Here is a 20,215-nt window from a genome sequence, read left to right as displayed (position 1 = left end):
ATATATTATCTCAAACAAGAAAGACATATGTTGCTTGTTTGATAGGCTCCAAAAATAACAAACTGGACAACTGTGTTACCTTCTGTACCCCTTTTATTTTCCAAATATATTTATTTTATATATGTCATTTATGCTATTGACATATTGTCCCCTTCTAAATGAGAGAGCAGAACAACCCATATATATAGGCTATGTACAGTGCTCTCAAACTTACAACTATTTCATTCGATAATACCGGAAAAGTAGTATTCATTGATTGATTCCAATATCCTAGGTTTCTCCATCTCCAAGAACAAGGTATCCCTTCATGGAGAACCAACAACCCACCTCAGATATTCGACTCCTACCTGGATTTAGATTCCACCCATCTGATGAGGAGCTCATCCAACACTACTTGAGAAACAAAGTGACATCAAGACTATCAAGTCCACTCCAAGCTTCTATCATAGCTGAAATAGATCTGTATAAATATAACCCATGGGAGCTTCCAAGTCTGTATCTAGCACCATGCAATTATATATCAGTTTTCATCTTTTTTTTTTTCTTTTTCTTTTCTTCTTTGTATTCCTGATATATTGAGAGTAAATTACTAAAGTGAATATCACTGTTTTTTTTTCCTCACAGAAAAGGCTTTGTTTGGAGAAGATGAATGGTACTTCTTTACACCAAGGGATACGAAGTATCCCAATGGAGTGAGGCCTAATAGAGCAGCAGGTTTAGGTTATTGGAAAGCTACAGGGACAGATAAACCCATACTCACTTCTTGTGGGACGAAGAGTATTGGGGTCAAGAAAGCCCTTGTGTTCTACAAAGGTCGACCTCCGAAAGGAGTTAAGACAGACTGGATCATGCATGAGTATAGATCATCACTCGATACCATAATTTGGACTGCCAAGGAAAAAGGGTCTATGAGAGTTAGTTGGTTATATATATATATATATATATATCCATGTCAATCAATATTTTGATGGACAAAACTTAGTTAAAATTCCTTAATTATACCTTAGGTGTTTCAATTAAATACAAACATATGGTTAAATTGAATTTTAATTGTTTTTGAAAAAGATAATATTGTTTGTGTTATATTGATCAACACGATCATATGTCTGAATTTAATTACAAAACTTAAACTGCGGTAACTAAGAAATTATACCTAAATTTTATATATTTTGATAACATTTCTGTACAGTTGGACGATTGGGTGCTATGTCGGGTTCGGCAAAAATGTGGTGTACTAAGGAACATGAGGGAAGATCGAAACGGCCCTAGTTATGAACCACCAGTCTACGTTCAAAAAGTGGATGAGCCATCTATGAATGTGCACCCTATCCTCTTTGCGGCTGTAAGAAATTATTTATACAACGATTGCCCAATGCTGCCATATTTCTTTGCCTCTCAGAATATCCCTTGCACTGATACAGCCGCAAGCATAAGCTTCCAAAGTAGCAATGGTGGAAAATTATGTCCTAAAGACGATACAGCTATAAATCAGTCACAATACTTAGCTTCTTTCAACAGCTTGCTTAACCCACTGAAAAGAAAACCGGCAGAAGGAAATCACAATGAGATTTTCGTTTTCCCAAGCAAGAAAGTAAGCAACAGAGATATTTAAAATGAGGAAGTTGAAATATCTAAAAGGAATGATAGTACTGCAGGGATGAAATTCTGTGGAACAGACCCTCCTCAAGATAATGATTTCGATGCTGTGCAGTGGAGTTCCTTTAATCCATATCAAGAGCTTGATGATCATTTTGTATTCACAGAAAGCAGCAACAAGCTAGAGTAATGGAGAGAAGGATATGTAGCTAACTACTAGGGTTTTTTCGTTAACTACAAAAAATAAGCTTATTTGCGACGGTCATAGTTCGTCGCAAAAGCACGTAGATAAACGCATACATAACCACAAGAGATGGGTAAAGATATAGTAGAACTTAGAAGTTGAATAAATTGTTTAGTGATTGATATCATTATATATGGATTAATCACATGTAATTTGTGTTTGCGAGGAGTGAGAATTGAGATTCATCTTTACAAGGTCCTTGTTATTTGTGATATAATTATTACAAAGATGTAGATATTCGTAGCCAATTTGTATGAATGGTTGTACAGGGGTTTGTATAAGATGCTAATATGTATACACTTCAAACTATTATTGGAACCATCATTAATTTCAAGGTTGTTTTATGATACAAAAGCATGAGCTGTTCTTCTGTTAGTTTTTGTGAGATATCTGGTTGAGACATCCTGCGTTGAGCATCTGAAAATATTAGTTATTAAGAGATGTGAAAAGATAAATTATTGGTTATAACCGATTTATTCTTTAGATGAACAAGAACAACAATGATCAGCTATATAAGTTGTCGTCTCTCTTTGTATACGACATACATGAGTTTGTTTTAATGTGCTTCATTTTCATACAACCACCGACCAAATTTCTCCCAGTGATTTGATTTCCATGTACAAGATTCCGACGATTATTGTCTCATGGCTTTGGTCAAGCACCAGATTTTAAAATTCATATAAAGCCAGGGTCGGCCCTACTCTTAGGCCACTTAGTCCATCCCCTAAGGCCCCAAATTTGGGACAAAAATTAATATATTTTTTTGAAGATTTAGGAAAAAAAAAATAGTTTTTCTACTTTTAAGAAATCCTAGAAAATTGAGTAATGCTAGAAATAATACAACTTTAAATACGTGGGTTTTACAAATATATGTGTCACTAATCACAAGAAATAATTCAGATAAGAAAATGCAAGAAATATTATAAATTTTACTTCAAAGCCTTCACAAATTGACGTGACAATTAACAACTAAATACATTTTTTAATTACTTTTTGTAATTGGTGATACATCTTTGTAAGCCTCACGTTATAAAATTTATAATATTCCTAACATTATTCATTCAAATACTTGTTTTTTTTTCTTTTTTTCTTGAGGTGTCATTAATCATAATCATTGCTACATCATTTTTTAGTGTTCTTGTAGTAAAAATTTTTTATAGCTTTAGCATTTTTCCACCAAAACAAAAGAAAAGAATATTACAAAATAAAAATAATAGATTTTTGTTATTAAAAAAATAATAATATTAAATACTAATTAAATATTATTTAAGTGATATCAAAAATGCCTCATTTAAATATATCGCCTTAGACCTCAGAATTTGTTTATCCGTCCCTGTATAAAGCTAAACTACAACCTTCCCTATGATCATTGATCTAGCCCGGCTTACTTAAGAAAGCTACGACAACATATAAACCCGAGCCTAGCCCCTAAAACAGCAATCTCGTAGCAATCAGGTCATTCTCCGATTGGGATTTTAAATATGAGAAATGATATGTCTACAACATTTTTACAACAAATCCTAAGTGGCAAGTTGTTACTAGTTGTTATTGTTGGGGCAAAAAAGTAATCTTAGCGTTAGTTTGAAATTTGAACCAATAACAACTAACCACCTGTGATTTGTTGTAAAAATGTTATAGACGTAACATCTCCTTTTAAATATATAGCTCAAACCAAGGAAGTATTTATTATATACCGTGCATGTGTATAATACACTATTGGCTTTTAATACTAAAATTGTGACTTTAAGGTTGTGTTTGGCTTTATGTAAAATATTTTCATGTGAAATTATTTTCAGTTGTTTTTCTGCGTTGTGAAAAATACGTTGAAAAATTATTTCCTAGATTTCGTTTTTCATGTAAAAACCTATTTCCATAAGCCTAGCCACCACAGTCACCACCATAAACCCAGCCACCACCGGCCATTATTAACCACCACATAACCAATTAACCTAAAAAAATCATAATCAAAATCAAAATTCATTAATCTCAAAATCAAAATCAAAACCCATCTACCAAAACCCACAACCCACCACCATTAAAGCCCACAAACCATCCAAGCCACCGATCCACCAAAACCCACCCCAATCAGCCACTATCAACGCTAGAACTGATCACCCCCATGAATCACCCCAACCACCAATCCTCCAAAACCCAAGAACAAATATTATTTACAATCAAACAAAAAAAAAATCCATAGCAGAAGGCCAATGAGGGTAGATCGGTGAGGGAGGAAGGGAGGACAGAAGGGTAGAGAGAGAGAAGTCAGATTGGTATGGAAGGAAGAGGGAGAAAGAAGGATGGAGAGGAAGGGAGGAAGGGGGAGAATGAAGTAGGAAGAGAGAGGAAGAGGGCTTAGGAGTTTACCATGATTGACGGTGACAAGCACGGCCACGGACGACGGTGGATCAAAGCTCAGGTTCAGGTGATTAGCGGTTCTCTCTCTCTCTCTCTCTCTCTCTCTCTCTCTCTCTCTCTCTCTCTCTCTCTCTCTCTCTCTCTCTCTCTCTCTCTCTCTCTCTCTCTCTCTCTCTCTCTCTCTCTCTCTCTCTCTCTCTCTCTCTCTCTCTCTCTCTCTCTCTCTCTCTCAAGTAGACCTAGGAAATGTTTTGAAGGTAAAACTGAAATCTAGACAATTTTACACTTCAGGCCTACTTATTTTATGGTCAAAGATACCAATTTTCAAGTTTGCCCAAACCAAACACTCCTCATGGTGGAAAATGTTTTCCCAATTTTCGTTACAATTGAAACACAGCTTAACTCACGTTTTCAAGTTAGAAATAAGCCATGATTTCAGTTATAAAAAACACTATATCTACACATTGTACATAACACATACACAGTCTTTTATTGCTAAAATCGTGAATTTAAGTCACGATTTCAGTTATAAAAGACATTATATCCACATATTGTGTGCAACAAGTTTTTCCCACTCAAGCCGGCCCTAACTAGGACATGGTCTATTAGGGTGGTCGGGCTATCTAGGTGTCAACTGTCAAGACTCTTGGTCTTGAAGAAAAAGTGGCTGCGTGCGGTGACACCTTTTACCCATACCAATCACACATGGACCAAGCAAGGTGCGTTGTGGCAGTAACATGCTATGTTGTCTTATTGTAGTGCATGCATACTCATGTTAGCTTGATATGGCAATGAGACACTGTGGCTTTGCAAAGGTGAGGGACCCATTGTCATGGCTTGTGAGGTTGCAAATAATGCTTGTGTTGTTGTGTCTGAGTGTGTAACATGCTAATTTAATGTGGGAAATACAAAATTGGGTTATGGCTTCCTTAGTCAAGTGTTCTTAGGTTTGCGTATGGGTGGTGACATATTATGTAGGCTAAACTTAGAAGAGAGGAGACATTGGCACGGGCCAATTCCTTCACATGGTGGTGCATGAACCAAGCTTGGGAGATAGGCAATGTGCTTGGGTTGCCAAATTGATGGGCAAGGCCTATGATGGGTTGGAACATGTGCACAAGTTATTCACATGTGTCGATCTGACAAGTGACAATAATAACATGGCAAAATAATTACCATGCAGTTTCTATGCAGAGATTGCTTTGTTAGTCTGTTGTAGCATGGAAAAGGCTCTAAAGACACAAGCAATGTGTCCTAGGCAAGCAAGTTTGGTGGACAATTACTTGGTAATTAGCCATTGATAGTTATTTCTTGCATGTTATATCCTAAGCTATTAGGGATGTCAATAGTGTGTGTTAGACGAAAAACTCGAAGTATATTGTAGCTAGAGGGAAACAATGTAACACCACGTATATATTTGTAATTCTAAGCCTTAGTGGTTGATTTTGGTTAAGACAGGTTTTGTGGGAGAAAAGCTTTAGTGTCATTTTGTTCTTTACTGTAAAATAATAAAGGTTTGGAGTGATTTCCCGTAATAGGTATTGTTGGTTATGCATGCTTTGATGGTCATGCATACTTTGATTCACAAAAATTGATTGAGTGTTAAGAGTTGGCTAAGACTAAATAAGGTTTACTTATTGCATTTTCATCAAGCTAGTCAAACTAGCATTTGGTAAAAAAAAAAGAAACAATTGAATAGCCCTAAACTCAAGATGCGTAAGGTTTAACCGTACCGCGTTTAGCATTCACAAATAACAAATAAAGAGCATTAGTATGGGTTGTGCTAAAAAGCTAAATTGCTATTTTTAGCACCACCGGTACTAAAAAGCATGCTGCAACGACGGTACTAGAGCTAAAAAATTTAGTTTCTTGCTACAGTGCACAGCCATTTATAGTTGTATATTGTAGCAAAAAAACTAAAGCAAAAAATTTTATTTTATTACACTTCCATGCTCTCTTTCTCCCTTGCATGCTCATCTTCTTCTTCTTTTTCCTTTTTTCTTTTTTCTCTTGCACGCTGTTTTCTTCTCTCTTTTTTTTTTTTTTTTTTTCTTTTTTTTTTTTTTTTTCTTTTTTTTTTTTTTGCCTCTTTCTCCCTTGCATACTATTTTTCAGCTAATGACTCTCAGCTCTCTTCAATTTTTAGATTTGATATGTTGGGTTGTTTTATGGGTTTTCCCAATTGAAATTTTTTGAATTTTTGATTTTTTTTTTGCAAATTTGTGTGTTAGTGTTCAGATAGGAAGAAAAATATAAGGTCAAACCCATTGCAATAGTGTTTGTGATGGTTATTTATTGTAGTGGATATATTATTTTATTGTGTTGAAAACTAAAATAAAACCACTAATATTGAGTGTTTTGTAAAGTGAGAATGTAAAATAAATAAAATAACTTTTTGTGGTGCTAAATAGCTAAATTTATGGCTCCACCAATGTGGATGCTTTCAGTCAATACCTCTATTGAGTTACTGTTCATCAATTTTTATTCCTTGCTCTCTAACCTAATCTGGGTTGATTTTGTCTTTGATTTTTTGGTTTACTTACAGCATTTTCATCAAGTTAGTCAAACTGGCATTTGGTAAAAAGACAGAAATAATTAAATAGCCCTAAAACCATGATGAGTAAGACTTAACCGTTTAGCATTCACAAATAACAAAGAAACAGTAACTCAATACCTCTATTCATCAATTTTTAATTATTCTCTCACATTACTATTCATCAATAAAGATTTTATTAAATAAAGCCTTTTTTGTTTTTATTCCTTGCTCTCTAACCTAATCTGGGTTGATTTTGTCTTTGATTTTTTGGTTGATTCTGCGTGGGTTGCTTGCGATGCAGGTTGGCTTTGGGTTGCTTCATCGACATGGTTGCTCACGGGGGAGCTATTGGCTGCCAGGGCCACTAGGAGCCCTCATTTTGGAGCTAGAGAAAACAAATCAGAGCTGATAATTGTAGATTTAGGTTGCTCCCGGTGGGCGAAGGTCACGGGTTGTTTGGGTTACAGTTCTAGGTTTTTTTTTGAGAAACCAAAAAAATGGAAAAAATAATAATAATATTTAAATGAAATAAAGATAGTGCGTTGAGGCTGATTTAGGCATGATTGGGAATAATTGATGAGCTAAAGTGACAGAAGTGACCAAAATTGACTAAAATTATTTAGAACCTAATGTGAATGCTCTTGTGACAAGGCAGCAAGTTATTGGTGAAAATCTGTCTTGTGACAGTAGGCAACGTTGATTCCAATGAGAACTAGACAGCCAGTGTTCATTGTGACGGAAGACTTGTTATCCCACAAGCAAAAGATTTTGAGTGAAAACCAAAGATGCAAGGAGAACAATACAACACTACAAAAAAATTCCACTGCTGTCTACCTAATGCGACCCACCTTTGTTTTCAACCACATTGTTTTCTTATGGCAGATTCAGATCATAATCATACACTCTAGGCTTTGATGTCTATGGAGCATATGTCCCATTACTGGTGACTGGTGCTCAATTTTGTAAGTGAAAAGTATTCAGTGTGGAAATATCTTGTACAAGGAGATACGATTTCATCTTCAGCCAAAAACAAGACTATAGAATGACTGCAACTAAGCCAATATTATTAATAAAGACATGACCAATGTGCTCACATTTGTGTACAAATGATGTTATTATATATTAAGCAAAGGTTCTAACACATGAGAAGAAAGCAGGAACCCTAATACATGAGAGAAACAATAAAAATAATAAATCAAGCACAACAAGCCGCTCCATATGCAAGAAAACGCCAGACAAACCACATCATACAAACAGGTCAAATGGCTCTTTAGTTCATCTCACTTCTTCAGTACACTGCAAATGAAACACACTCGTAAGAAGAACTTCATCATAACAGGTAAGAAACAAGAGGACACAAGGATTGGCCCATCACAAAAGTTACAATTGAGATTTCATGAAAGAAAGAAAAGAAAAGAAAAGACAAATTTACAGGGGGAAAAAAAACCCCTTAAGATGTGAAACTCCAGAGACCTAACTCTGTGAATCATGAAGATACCAGGCAAATCCAATAGGCTGTAAGTTACACAGATATCAGCCTGCCTAGATTGTCCCTCACTTCATGCAGTTAGTTCCACAGGCCACACAGATAATATCAAAGTCCATTAACAAGTCCAGTCTAAACAGAATTCCTTATGCTGTAGAAGATTTTATTCAAGGAAATCCCAATTCTATTTTTCCTTGTAGAGAAATCTATAAAATATCCTAATGATTGAAGTAGATTGATAGTGGACCCTATATCTCATTACACATAACCATCCCCTCTAGTGCATAACATAGTGGCCTAAATGCTAATGAACTGTGGTTAAAAAGATCTGGACACTCCAGCATAGATAGTAAAATAATTGAGAAATATGTACAAACAAGCATGGATACAAATTATGAGATTATTTTTTTAAGGGCAATAAATGCAATTCGGCACTCTCTTGGAGTGCTTCACATGTGATCAATCCTTTGATTAACAGTCAAGGTTGAAGACGAGGGCTGAATAGCTTGTTCCCAACTTCAATAAGAGATTTGTATCTTGTTTTTTATGAAGACTTTAGTCTCTCTTAAGAAGGTCCTTAATCTTCCTTTTGTTGAGACAGAGGTATCACAAAGCTAGGCCTTAAGGTTTTCTCTGCAACAAACATGTTAGTGCTTTTATTTGGGTGAAAAAAGTGTTTGTAACCTCCGTTTTTTTCTTTTTAATTCAATAGTTAAAACGAGGGAGGGAGAGTTTGATCCTAGGATGTTATGAACACAACAGGAGGCGCTAATCAATTGAGATACAAGGCTCTTGGCAAGCGTTTGCAACCTCTTATCCAACTACTTTATTTATAACAAGGTTGAGCATATAGTTACTTTCTAGAGGTAGTTACCAAACAACATGACTTGATTTATCCCTACCAATATAGGTATTTGGGGAAATATATATAATTTAAATGACTTTCTGGGCCTAGAGGGTGATCCACTTAAATATGATATGGCTTATATTGGATTTTTTTCAGCTTAATTGGCTTAACCCAAATTTAACTTGATTTCAGAAAACATGGTAGTGAATGTTACAGAAGTTTTGATTTAAATTTTGGAATTGGCCCAATTTTAGATTTCGCTACACTTCAATAAAATTCCTGTTGTCTCCAAATGATCCCTCAAGACTTATTTTCATACAAACTCAAGATGAAGTTGCCTAGGGATGAAATAATCTCAATATAAAGACACGTTAAGGTAAAAATTAACATCGACATCCCATCTAAAGATAAATTCACTTTCAATTTAATGATTTGGGTGAAAGACATAATGAAATAAATTTACTCATCTTTTCTTTAAAAAATAATTTAAAACAAAATTCTTTAAATTGAAAATTTTTAAAAAATTTAAAGAATAAAAAAACATTGTGATTCTTGTGAAAGTAAATTTAAACAAGTTGGATGTATGGATCCATACGTCACCATCACCACCACTTCTACCAAGTATCAATGATGAATATATATATATAATATTGATGATTCTTGTGAAAGTAAATTGAAACAAATAGAAGAGTTGGACGTATGGATCTGTATGTCACCATCACCTTTACTTCTACCAAGTATCAATGAAAGATATATATATGTGTGTGTGTGTACATATAGTATACACAGTTACACACACACATATATAAAGCAATAAGGATGGCATAATGTTAATTTCATTCTGAAGATAGAGAGAGAGAGAGAACAGCCAAAAAAGAGAAGCAAGATGAAGAATGAGTGAATGGCGCGATGCTATCCATCCAAGCATCTTCCTTGTATGTTTCTTCTTAACACACACAGATAATAAACGACAAAAACAAATAAAAAATCAATGAACTAAAATAACAACAACCTTACTGAGCTTTGCTTTTGACAATGGAGCAAAATCCCTCCAGAAGAAGATTGTGCAGATAGGAAAAAAAAAACCCTTAAGGAATAGTTTTGTCTTTTGATGTGATAGAGAAGTCAAAAGAGACATAAACTCCTTATATACTCTAGCTCATTAATGATGTGGGTTGAGTCATATTATAATTCTATCATTGAAAATTTCCATTTTCTTCTTGTCATAAAATTTCAACAAATATATACTCATTTTGGTGGACATATTTATGACCACCATCATTCTATATGAATCCACAGTCCCCTTATAGCCTACTTAACCAAATTTCCACTTCAATTTCATAAGAATGCTCAACCATATGACACTTTGCATGAACCTCCACAATCTCTCATCCTTATGAATGACGGAACTTAGTCGATGTGTCTATGTAGAAGATGGGGGATACTATAGTCTTACAAACATTATTTTGGTAATTCCAATAAGTAGCCAAGGGCCACACTATGCATGTTGACACAGATAGATGCAAACAAGATGAGTCAATTGTATTAAAGCAAAACAAAATATGAAAGCTTCAACAACAAGATTGACCATCCCCCAAACTGTCAAAAATTGCCATGAAGAAAACACAATCCTTGTATTCAACCTAAGCTACAATTTGTAAAAAATTTCTCAAAATATTTTATCATATGGATCTAACTAAATGATCCACAACCAATTTCCTGGATTTGTTAACAGCTAGAATCAGAAGAATTATAAAAAGATCACCCTACAGAACAGGACAATAACTCATATAACTAGAATTGATATGGATGAACAAAAAGACGCACAGTGCATGTTTTAAGCCACTGATGAAAAAGGATAGGAGCTTACTTGTACAAATATGCAGCAATTCCCAGAATTATACACAACAAAATAATATCAATACAGAAATTCCGACTCGATCTCAGCTGGAAGAAAATAGGACTTGTATTAGATCCAGCCAAAATTTTAGAACATGGCACAGTGAAGCATGTGCATATCTAAATTTGAAGAAGTTGTAGCTCAATTACCTGATTCACTGTGTCTTTAAGTCTAACATTAGTATTCTTAAGGTCAGATGCTGCCTTGTCCACCTGTAAAGATGTGAACGGAATGCTAAGTAATTTAAATCTCAAATTCCAACCGAGTAGCTTTGAAATTACAAGCAGACGATGATGTTTCTCACCTTGGTGTCAATCTCATCCATCAAAGGAACTTGCCTATCTAATTCCTGCACTTATTGGAACATGTGACAATCAACAAGTGTAGATATTGTAATGGAGCATAAACTAACATACAAGACAGCTAACCTCATTCATATCAGAAGCCATGTTTTTCAGTGTATCCAAACCTTCGGATATCATATCTAAGCCTTGATCCTGTAGGAATGTGAGAGAAGCTAAAATGAAGAAACCATAATCAAATAGAATAGTATGCATGAATGTGAATCACAGTTTAAAATAAAATTAAAAACAACAAATCCAAAACAAATGACTTGCCTGCTTTATTTTCCGCATTTCAAACTCCTGCCTAAATCCACTCGACTCCTCAGTTTGTTGAAAGTATTCATCATCAAACCGACCATCTATAATCAACGTGGAACACAATTAAACCACAATAGTCAATCAAAAAACATCCCCCCATATGTTAAGCAAGATTGGCAAACAAAACACGAAGTGTATACAAAAAACCATACATCTAAATAAAATAAAAAATCACCTGAATCAAATTTGATCTCAGTACGAGAAGCCGAAGCCGCCCAACCTCCACTTTGTTTGGCTGCAGGAGCACTCCCATCTGGTATAGCTTGGATCCTATCCGGCAATGCAAGCACCAAATCATTACGAGCAGCAAGCTCCTCCCCCGAAAGCCCTTTCACCTATAAATAGGTCGGAATCAATTGTTCATTAGACAATTACAACACCAATGCATTTATCTTTCGCTTTCTTATACACAAAAAGAATCTCACTAAACCATTCACTTAAATTACGAAACCGAGCATCGAAAAACAAGTACAGAATTCAGATCTAAGTATAGAAACTCAAATTACCAACACTCTCACAGTCCAAAAATAAACTCCACCATATTCAAACTCATCGAAATTCATAAAAATGAATGTAATTACAAAAGAAAAGTGAGATACCAACCTTTTTCACAGCCAATCTCTGCAACTTAGGAACCTCCTCTAGCAATCTAGCCTTGGTCCGACGAACCTCCGCATTCATCGCAACCGCCGATGCTTTATTCTTCTCCTTCGAAGCAGACTCCGCTTTCTGCACATCAGATCACTCTCAATTTGATCCAAATTTTTGCACAATTTACAAACCCTAATTCTTCGCACCAAAAATCTCAACTCAGCTAAGAGTGAATTCAACTACACAGCTAAGTTCATGTGATTTTCCAACTGAATTACATTCTTTTCCTCAAGATTTTCTTAGTAACCAAACAGGTCGGGTCGACAGAGCAAGGAAAATCTAGAAAGAGAGAGAGAGAGAGAGAGAGAGAGAGAGATGGAAGGGACCTGAAGAGCAGATTCGAGGTCGGATTCGACGGCGGCGTAGAGGCGAGCGAAGGCGTCGTCGCCGGCGACATTGAGATCCTTCTGCTTTTCGACGTCGTATTTGTCGTACTTCTTGCAGATCGCGTCGACTCTGGTCAAGATGTCGATCACGCTCATCTTCTGCTACTTTTTGTTTTTTACTTTTTACAGTTTAACTTGGATCGGAGTAGAGAAAGAAAGCAGGAGTAGTAAAAAAAATTAGAGAAGAAGAAGAAATTGAAGAGTTCAAATTTCTTAGGAGTTCTGACTATCTGCTTCTGTTGTTCAGGTCTGGTCACCACTCAACCAGCACAGTAGCGGCGCGGTTTCTAGAGCAAATGTGGACTTTCGAACTACAGCCTGTATTGCAAATTTTTTTTTTTTTTTTTTTTTTTTGCTTTTTTATTAAGAGATGCATTAGAGAAAAATCATGTTACTCTGTCTCAATTCATTCTCAATAAGTGATGTTAATAATTATGGAAATTTCATAAATTTTAAAAATAAAAAAGTTTGTAAGAGTTTTTTTTTTTTAATGCATAATTACTTTTCTTTTCTTTTTAAGAGAATAAATATTTTTTTAAACCCAACACAAAATATTACCAAACAAAAAAAAATTAGAATGCCTAGTAACTAAGAAGGGCATGGAGGAGATAGAAACTGGTTTCAAAACACTCAAAATTAGAGTATTTATTTTATATTGCGGATCTATTTGGGATCCGTTTATTTTGCTGAAACTAAATTTTTTTTACTGAAATACCGTAGATAAAGATAAAAGTTAGTTGAAATAGTATAGTAAGACTCATAAATAGTACAAAAAAGTGTAGTGGAATTCATAAATAGTAGCAAAAATAAGCTGAATAGTAAAATAAGTTGGCTAAAATAATCTTTGCCTAACAACACATTTAGCATGATTAATTTTGTCAACTTATTTTACTATTTAACTTATATTTGGTACTATTCATAGTTTTCACTGCACTTTTTAGTACTATTCATGGGTCTTACTTTACTATTTCAGCACTTTAGCAAAAAAATTTCACTTTCAATAAAATATGTGGATCCCAAACGGACCATACATTTCATTAATATAATTTTTTTTTATCAAAATTTTTTTTATTCTCGTAAATCATCTCTCTCTCTCTCTCTCTCTCTCTCTCTCTCCAAACCCATCAAACCTAAGGATTTGTTTGTTTAGGAAGATGAAGAAATGATATGATAGAAAATATTTTAATTTTCTCTAATAGTGTTTAGTTAGGAGAATGGAAAAGTAGATGAATAGAAAACTTACCTGTTTCGTTAAAAAGAAAAATAAAATGATAAAAAATATAATTTGAATAAATTTATTTTTATGCCCCTATTATATAATATAAGAAATAATCTTTTTGTAATCACGAAATAAATAAATAAATAAATCACTTATATAATTATTATTATTATTATTGTTATTATTAGAGGTGAAAGCCACCATTTATTTCAAAAAAGAAATCCGCTGACTAAGAAAATAAAAAAGAAGCCACGATTGACTTTAAAAATAGAAGTAAAAAAAAAAAAAAAAACCAAAAACCCATTGATTTAAAAACCACGTTGGTATGGGGGGAAAAAACAAAAACACATTTACAAGAAAATAACCCAAAAAAAAAAAAAAAAAATGTAACAACAACTCGTACAATGCAAAGAGGTAGCTTTGGTGTTTCCTCAAAACCCCTCCCTTCTCCCATTTTCTCTCTTAAAACCTCTCCAAATTGGAGAGATGGGATTTTGGTGGGCTTGAGTAGAAAACCCCTAGTCCCCATCAAAATTCCATCTCCTTCCCAACTAAACACTCCTCCCACCCATTTTCTCTCATTTCTTTTCTATCCTCTCTATTTCACCTCCAACAAATTGTAGCCTAAGATTCTTTCTCTTCTACCCCTTTGTTGTCCTAAAAAAACTCTACCACCTACCTTGCCATTAACACATTGGAAAACAAAAATGTCAACAAATGGGTTTGGAGAAATCGAAATGGATTTGGAGAAATTGATGGATTTATGGCTAGGTCAAGTGGTGGTTTTAAGGTTGGGTCAATTGGTGGTTTTATGGCTAGGTAAAGCAATGATTTTTTTGCTATGTTATGCAATGCTCGAGGCTAGGTCAATTAGTGGTTTTATGGTTGAGTTGGGATGGCAGTTTTGTGGCTGGGTCAAGCAATGGTCTCTATTATGTCTTGGCTTGATCAGGTAGAACAAGGAGGCTCTACCGTCTTGAAAGGTAGAGAATTTGATGAGGTGAGAGAATAAAACAATGAAATGTATAACTGTAATATTCGTGCATATCTACACGATTATTGTAGTGAGAATGCTATTTTGCATAATTTTGCATAAGCTGATGGGAGTGATTTCATTCATACCTCCAAGCCTACTTGGACATTTTTTTTGTTCTCATGAAAAGCATTTTCCAACATATGATTCTCATACCCATGTCTCTGCCAATGATGCATAAGATATCAATCGTGTTGTGATTGTTTTTATAACGATTGTTTTAATTGAAAGTAGCAGGTCCAACGACCTCTCCCAATCCTCACTAGCATCTTCCATGGCTTCTCTATTTTGATCCTTCCTTAATTTGCAGTTGCTTGTAAGGCGGTACATGGATCGAGTTGAGGAGTTTTTTTTTTTATTTTTTTATTTTTTTATCTAACCCATCATAGTGTGTTTTTTTTTTAATTAACAAAAAAAAAAAAAAAATCCAACCCATCACAAGAATCTAACTCAACCCAACCCAACCCAATCCATTTGGATCGGGTTAGACCCATGGGTTGGATAGTTTTTTTAAAATTACCATTATTATTATTTAATTGAACATTAGAACAATACCACTACAAATAAGAGCAAATTTATAATCAAATAATCAGGAGTATAACACCAAACAAACACAAACTATATGATGCAAATTTAGGGTTTGGGTTTTATTTAGGAAGAGGGGCCAAAAAGTAAATTAAAAAGTTGTATAATATGTTTTTTTAATATATCTTTTTAAAATTAAATATAGGTGAGTTGAGTCGGGTTAGACAAATTTGTGAATCTTATGACCCAAACCCAACCTAATCCATTGTTAAAAAAACTTCATAACCCAATTCAACCCACCAATCCTTAAAAATTGACCTAACCTGGCGAGTTGAGTTGAATCAGATTAGTTTTGGTGTGTTGGCAAGTTCGTTGTACACCCCTAGTTACTTGTGCATATATATATACGCACATACCATTGGTTGAATAAAATTTGAATAGGAATGTGAAAATGAGTATTAGTTTTTATTCTTTAATTTGTTAAAAAAAAATGATGTAACATTATTTTATTGAAGGGGTATTTGCATTCCATCGATCCCTACTAAATTTAATATTTTTCAAATAGGTTGGTGGTGTTGTAATCTCATAGTATGTGATATCTCTGATCATGTTTTGTAAACTTTTTTTTCCCACTTTAATACAAGTTTTTTAGTTTAAAAAGAGAAAGAAAAAAAAAAAAAAAAAACATAGATACATTTTGAGGGGTAAAAAAAAAAGATTTGGATATGGATTTGGCATCGGGTGTAATTACCATTTTTTCTCTCACAAAAATTTTCTACCACTCTCAATTTTTAACTTTAACTTTTAAATTTTTTTTATTTAATGGTTGAAATTGAAAGTTGTATTTTTCAAATCTCAATTTCAACCCTCCAAAACTACCTTATCTCAATCTAATGAAAAAAATAAATAAAAAATACTTATTCTCATCCTAACCCACTAAACAAAAATGAATTGATTTACGTCTTTTCTGTCCTCCATTATCTAAGTCGTCCACTGATATACATACAGACACCATCTTAAATAAATAAATTTATGGAATCGAAGGATAATGGGTTGAGACTTTTTTTCTTTTTTTTTTTGAGAACCAATGGGTTGAGACTTGAGATACACATCTCACATCTCATGTTACATGTGAGAGACTTTTTAGGCCTGCATTGTAAATGTGCAATTAGATACATATCCTTGACTTTACTGTTTTTTTTTGGGTTTCACCAGCCCGCACATGGTCCTGTTGGTTGGGTCAACAGACTCAACAGTACATGACAATGCAATCAATCATGGCCACTTATTTGAGTTCTCTGCTTTTTTGAGCATTGATGCCGGGACAATCCTCCAAAAACATAATCACATCCTGAAAGACCACACAAACTTAGTAGTCAAAATAAATTTCTAGATTCTCTGTATCTAATTGACGGCTTAAATTTTGTAAAGGACAAAAGGTAGAGAAAGATGAAAAGAAGGCAATTTATTATGTTTTCATTTGGTTTAGCCAAATATCATCCATTGTTACGTATAGTTGGCTCCAAATATACCCAACTTGTCCAACTATATACAATGAACTTTGCCCTCATTATTCTTTTACAATTCTTAGTTGAGTGACAATTATTTGTTATAAAGTAAGTGCTATCAACTTTGTATCACTCTATTTTTTTAGTAGTTAGGCCCCTTCCCAATACCAAGCGCAAAACAATGTCCCTATGTTTTCAATTTTTCTCAAAATCAAGTGAGGCCCGGAAATTTTTGAAAGAGTTGTAGCCTTAAAACACTTAACTAGTAAAAAATGTGTGCATGAACCATTTTGTGGAATGGTTAAAATTTTACATGGGTAAAATGAGTGCACAAACCCTATTTCACATAGGTGAAACTTGTCAGTCTAGTCCAATTATGCCTTGAGTGGATTTTTCATGCCTCGACATAAACGTTGTCTTGTATTGTTCTACCCTGCCTTAAATTTGTGCGTATGTAATTGATTTTTTTTTAATTTCTCAAAAAAATAAGATTCAATTGTACTTTTTTTTTTTTTTTTAAATGATTCAATTGTATACATGCAAATTTAAGACGAGGTAGAACAATACAAGACAAGGTGAGCAAAACTCATCTCCAATCTTTTGTAATCCATATCTATTTATAATTTTCTTTTATACCCTAGTATTAGACTTGTGCAGTGCATGAGTTGATTAAAAATTATATGTTAATAAATTGAAACTATATTAATAATTATTGAATCGGATGACAATAAACACATTAAGTTTACGAGGTATAACATTACATTTATTAAGCGACTTCGCTCAAACACAATGTGTTGTGTAAATTCTAATATATCAAAACCTAAAGTTATGATATATAATAAAAATAAATATTAAATTACTCATAAATTTGTTAAAATAGAATTTTTAGTTTAATTAGAATTTTAAATTTCTTGGAATTTCATAATAGAGTTTTATGTAGGGTAAATTATTGGTAATAGAGTTTAATTTATAATAAATTATCTTAAAAATTAACGAGGATATATTACTTGAAAATTTTGGTAATAACATTATAATTGAAGTATAATTTTAAATTTCTTGAAATATAGGTAATAGAGGTTTATGTAGAGTAAACTATTTTTAAGAGTTTGATTTATGACAAACAATCTTATTAGTTAATGAGTATAGACACTTGTTGCAAAGTAAAGATAAACACAACTTCTAACACCCAACTTTTATTATATAGTATATGATGTTCTATTATTACAAAATACTCATCTCTCTCTCATTGTCTCCCTTCTCTTTTCTCTCTGATCTCTATCTTATCAGTGTCGAGACATCTCATCAAAAAAAATTCTTATCAGTGTTGAGACATCTCATCATGGATGACAAAATGTCTCCATTCTATCCTAACTCACTTCCATCCCACATATATTTTTTTTTTCCTGTCATAAGGAAAGGACGAAGTACCCATGACTCGATTTTCATCCTTAGGCAACCATCTCCATATTCCATCAACAATCTATTACACACCTGCAACCCATCACACAACCATCAATGTAAAGCTAAACCCTAAATCCCTTGTTAGGTTGTTCTTGGCCATCCTTTGTTAGGTTGTTCTTGGCCTTGGTGTACGGATCATTAGAGAGATAGAGAGAGGGAGAGAATAAAAATATAGGAGGAAAAGATTTATAGGAGCTACAATGGACTGGTATATTTAGAAATCCATTGTAGTTTTTGTAAAATTTATTGCAAAATACATGACTTGATGTGGGGATGTTTCTATGCAATTTGTGAATAACATTCTCCATTTTGGTTTTTAATAGGTTTTACACTATCAAATGGGAGATACTCTATGGTTGAGTTTGGATTGCATTGAAAAATGAAACTCTTAGTGTTTGGTGTTTTTTCTGTGAGTCTCATGCACTGTTCACAGGATCTGCAAATACGAATTTCAGCAAATATTAAGTTAAAACTGGATCCCATGGTACTATCTACACATTTAAAAATTATTTTGCTACAGTGTTTTCCGTTTTCAGTAATAAGCGATATCCAAACAGACCTTGTGTTTAATTGAGTTAATGAAAAAAAAAATAGAGGATGAAAATGTAAAGGGATAAAAATGTGACGTAAATAAAATTTACCATTATACTCTTATTAGATTAGGAGAGAATACAAAAGATTACAAAATAGACATTTTTTTGGGTATCATTATTTCTATTTGAAATCCTTCGAGGCTACCTGGCCAATTATGAAGGAAAGAACAAGTCAAAAGAAGGTGACGATGACATACTAAGGAGGTTTGGTTGTAGGGTTACATGATTGAGGTTGGGAATAGTGAGATAGATCTTTATTTCATTTATTAGATGATAGAAAAATTAATGATATGAAATAAAAGTTTAAAATTAATGATGTGACACTCCCCATTTAGTATGCTACCCTAGTTTGTGAAATTATTATAGTAAAATTGATAATACCTTTAACATTTTCTTCCCCTTCAAGTTAAAAAGATGAATCTTGGTGGCTTGAGATGGAAAATTTCATCCACCCATTTTCAATTATCCTCCTTTTCAATAAGGACTTTGTTAATAGGTGCTGCCTAGCACTTGTTAATGTACCAGTTGTGGATCATTTATGATCTATCACAAATCTCATTGCATAGAAAATTGACAAAGTTTTACTTTTCAGTTGTAGTTTATCACAAAATGATTCAATTCTCTCTATCTAAATTGACACACATTTAATATATATTCAATTTTTTTTACATCTTTAAAAAAACTTGAATAATTTATTTTAAATTTTATTACATTAAGGAATGCCGTACAACATTGTTAACAGCACCCCATACCAAATAAAAAACAACTTAAATTTTCCATCTTCTATTTTCTATTGTTCCAACTTTCCACACAACCAAACGGGTAAAGTTAACACGTGGACAATTTGCCATAAATAATGCTAGTCAAACATTGTTGTCATTGTGTTTACATTATATTCCGTATATGATAGATTGCATGACCAATAAAATAACTGCTGTACAATTTTGACTGGCTCAATCTTTTCCCTGTGCATTATAAAAAATATCTTGAAAATAAAAATACTTTGTTTAAGATGAGATATGAGTCATGCCCATAGTACTTCATTAACAAAATTATCTCTCTGAAAAAAAGGCTCTTTGCACCAAAAATAAAAACACACATTTCTTTTATTGTTAATTAGGCTCAACAAGAATTCATCTCCTTAGTATTTTCTTTCTTTATTTTTTACACAAAGATACCATTACCATCCAAATTGGCCTGGGTAGCGAACATG

The 20,215-nt window shown here is 33.5% G+C and overlaps 2 protein-coding genes across 2 annotated transcripts; one reads left to right on the top strand and one right to left on the bottom strand.

Moving 5' to 3' along the window:
- The first annotated feature begins 307 nt into the window (after nucleotides 1–307).
- On the top strand, nucleotides 308–1,612 carry LOC126690795 (NAC transcription factor 29-like). The gene is made up of 3 exons (XM_050385923.1): nucleotides 308–491; nucleotides 625–914; nucleotides 1,190–1,612. The coding sequence occupies exons 1-3, from the start codon at nucleotides 308–310 to the stop codon at nucleotides 1,610–1,612; spliced, it is 897 nt and encodes a 298-aa protein (XP_050241880.1).
- Nucleotides 1,613–7,774: 6,162 nt separating this feature from the next.
- On the bottom strand, nucleotides 7,775–12,986 carry LOC126691815 (syntaxin-71). Its single transcript, XM_050386997.1, has 9 exons — nucleotides 12,604–12,986; nucleotides 12,230–12,355; nucleotides 11,802–11,961; nucleotides 11,582–11,667; nucleotides 11,393–11,461; nucleotides 11,269–11,313; nucleotides 11,114–11,176; nucleotides 10,935–11,011; nucleotides 7,775–8,027 (listed from the first exon to the last, which is right to left on the bottom strand). The coding sequence occupies exons 1-9, from the start codon at nucleotides 12,757–12,759 to the stop codon at nucleotides 8,012–8,014; spliced, it is 798 nt and encodes a 265-aa protein (XP_050242954.1). The 5' UTR covers nucleotides 12,760–12,986; the 3' UTR covers nucleotides 7,775–8,011.
- Between the last annotated feature and the right edge of the window lie 7,229 nt (nucleotides 12,987–20,215).

Source organism: Quercus robur, chromosome 7 (genome assembly GCF_932294415.1).
Source record: "Quercus robur chromosome 7, dhQueRobu3.1, whole genome shotgun sequence".
Taxonomy (NCBI): domain Eukaryota; kingdom Viridiplantae; phylum Streptophyta; class Magnoliopsida; order Fagales; family Fagaceae; genus Quercus; species Quercus robur.
This window is presented reverse-complemented; position numbering and strand designations above follow the sequence as displayed.

Excerpts from the sequence above, each read along its gene's own strand:
- LOC126690795 (XM_050385923.1), top strand. The coding sequence starts at position 308 with ATGGAGAACCAACAACCCACCTCAGATATTCGACTCCTACCTGGATTT. Across the intron at positions 492-624 it reads TAACCCATGGGAGCTTCCAA|AAAAGGCTTTGTTTGGAGAA; the intron begins GTCTGTATCTAG and ends TTTTCCTCACAG. Across the intron at positions 915-1,189 it reads AGGAAAAAGGGTCTATGAGA|TTGGACGATTGGGTGCTATG; the intron begins GTTAGTTGGTTA and ends ATTTCTGTACAG.
- LOC126691815 (XM_050386997.1), bottom strand. The coding sequence starts at position 12,759 with ATGAGCGTGATCGACATCTTGACCAGAGTCGACGCGATCTGCAAGAAG. Across the intron at positions 11,314-11,392 it reads TGGCTTCTGATATGAATGAG|GAATTAGATAGGCAAGTTCC; the intron begins GTTAGCTGTCTT and ends CAATAAGTGCAG. Across the intron at positions 11,012-11,113 it reads TTAAAGACACAGTGAATCAG|CTGAGATCGAGTCGGAATTT; the intron begins GTAATTGAGCTA and ends ATTTTCTTCCAG.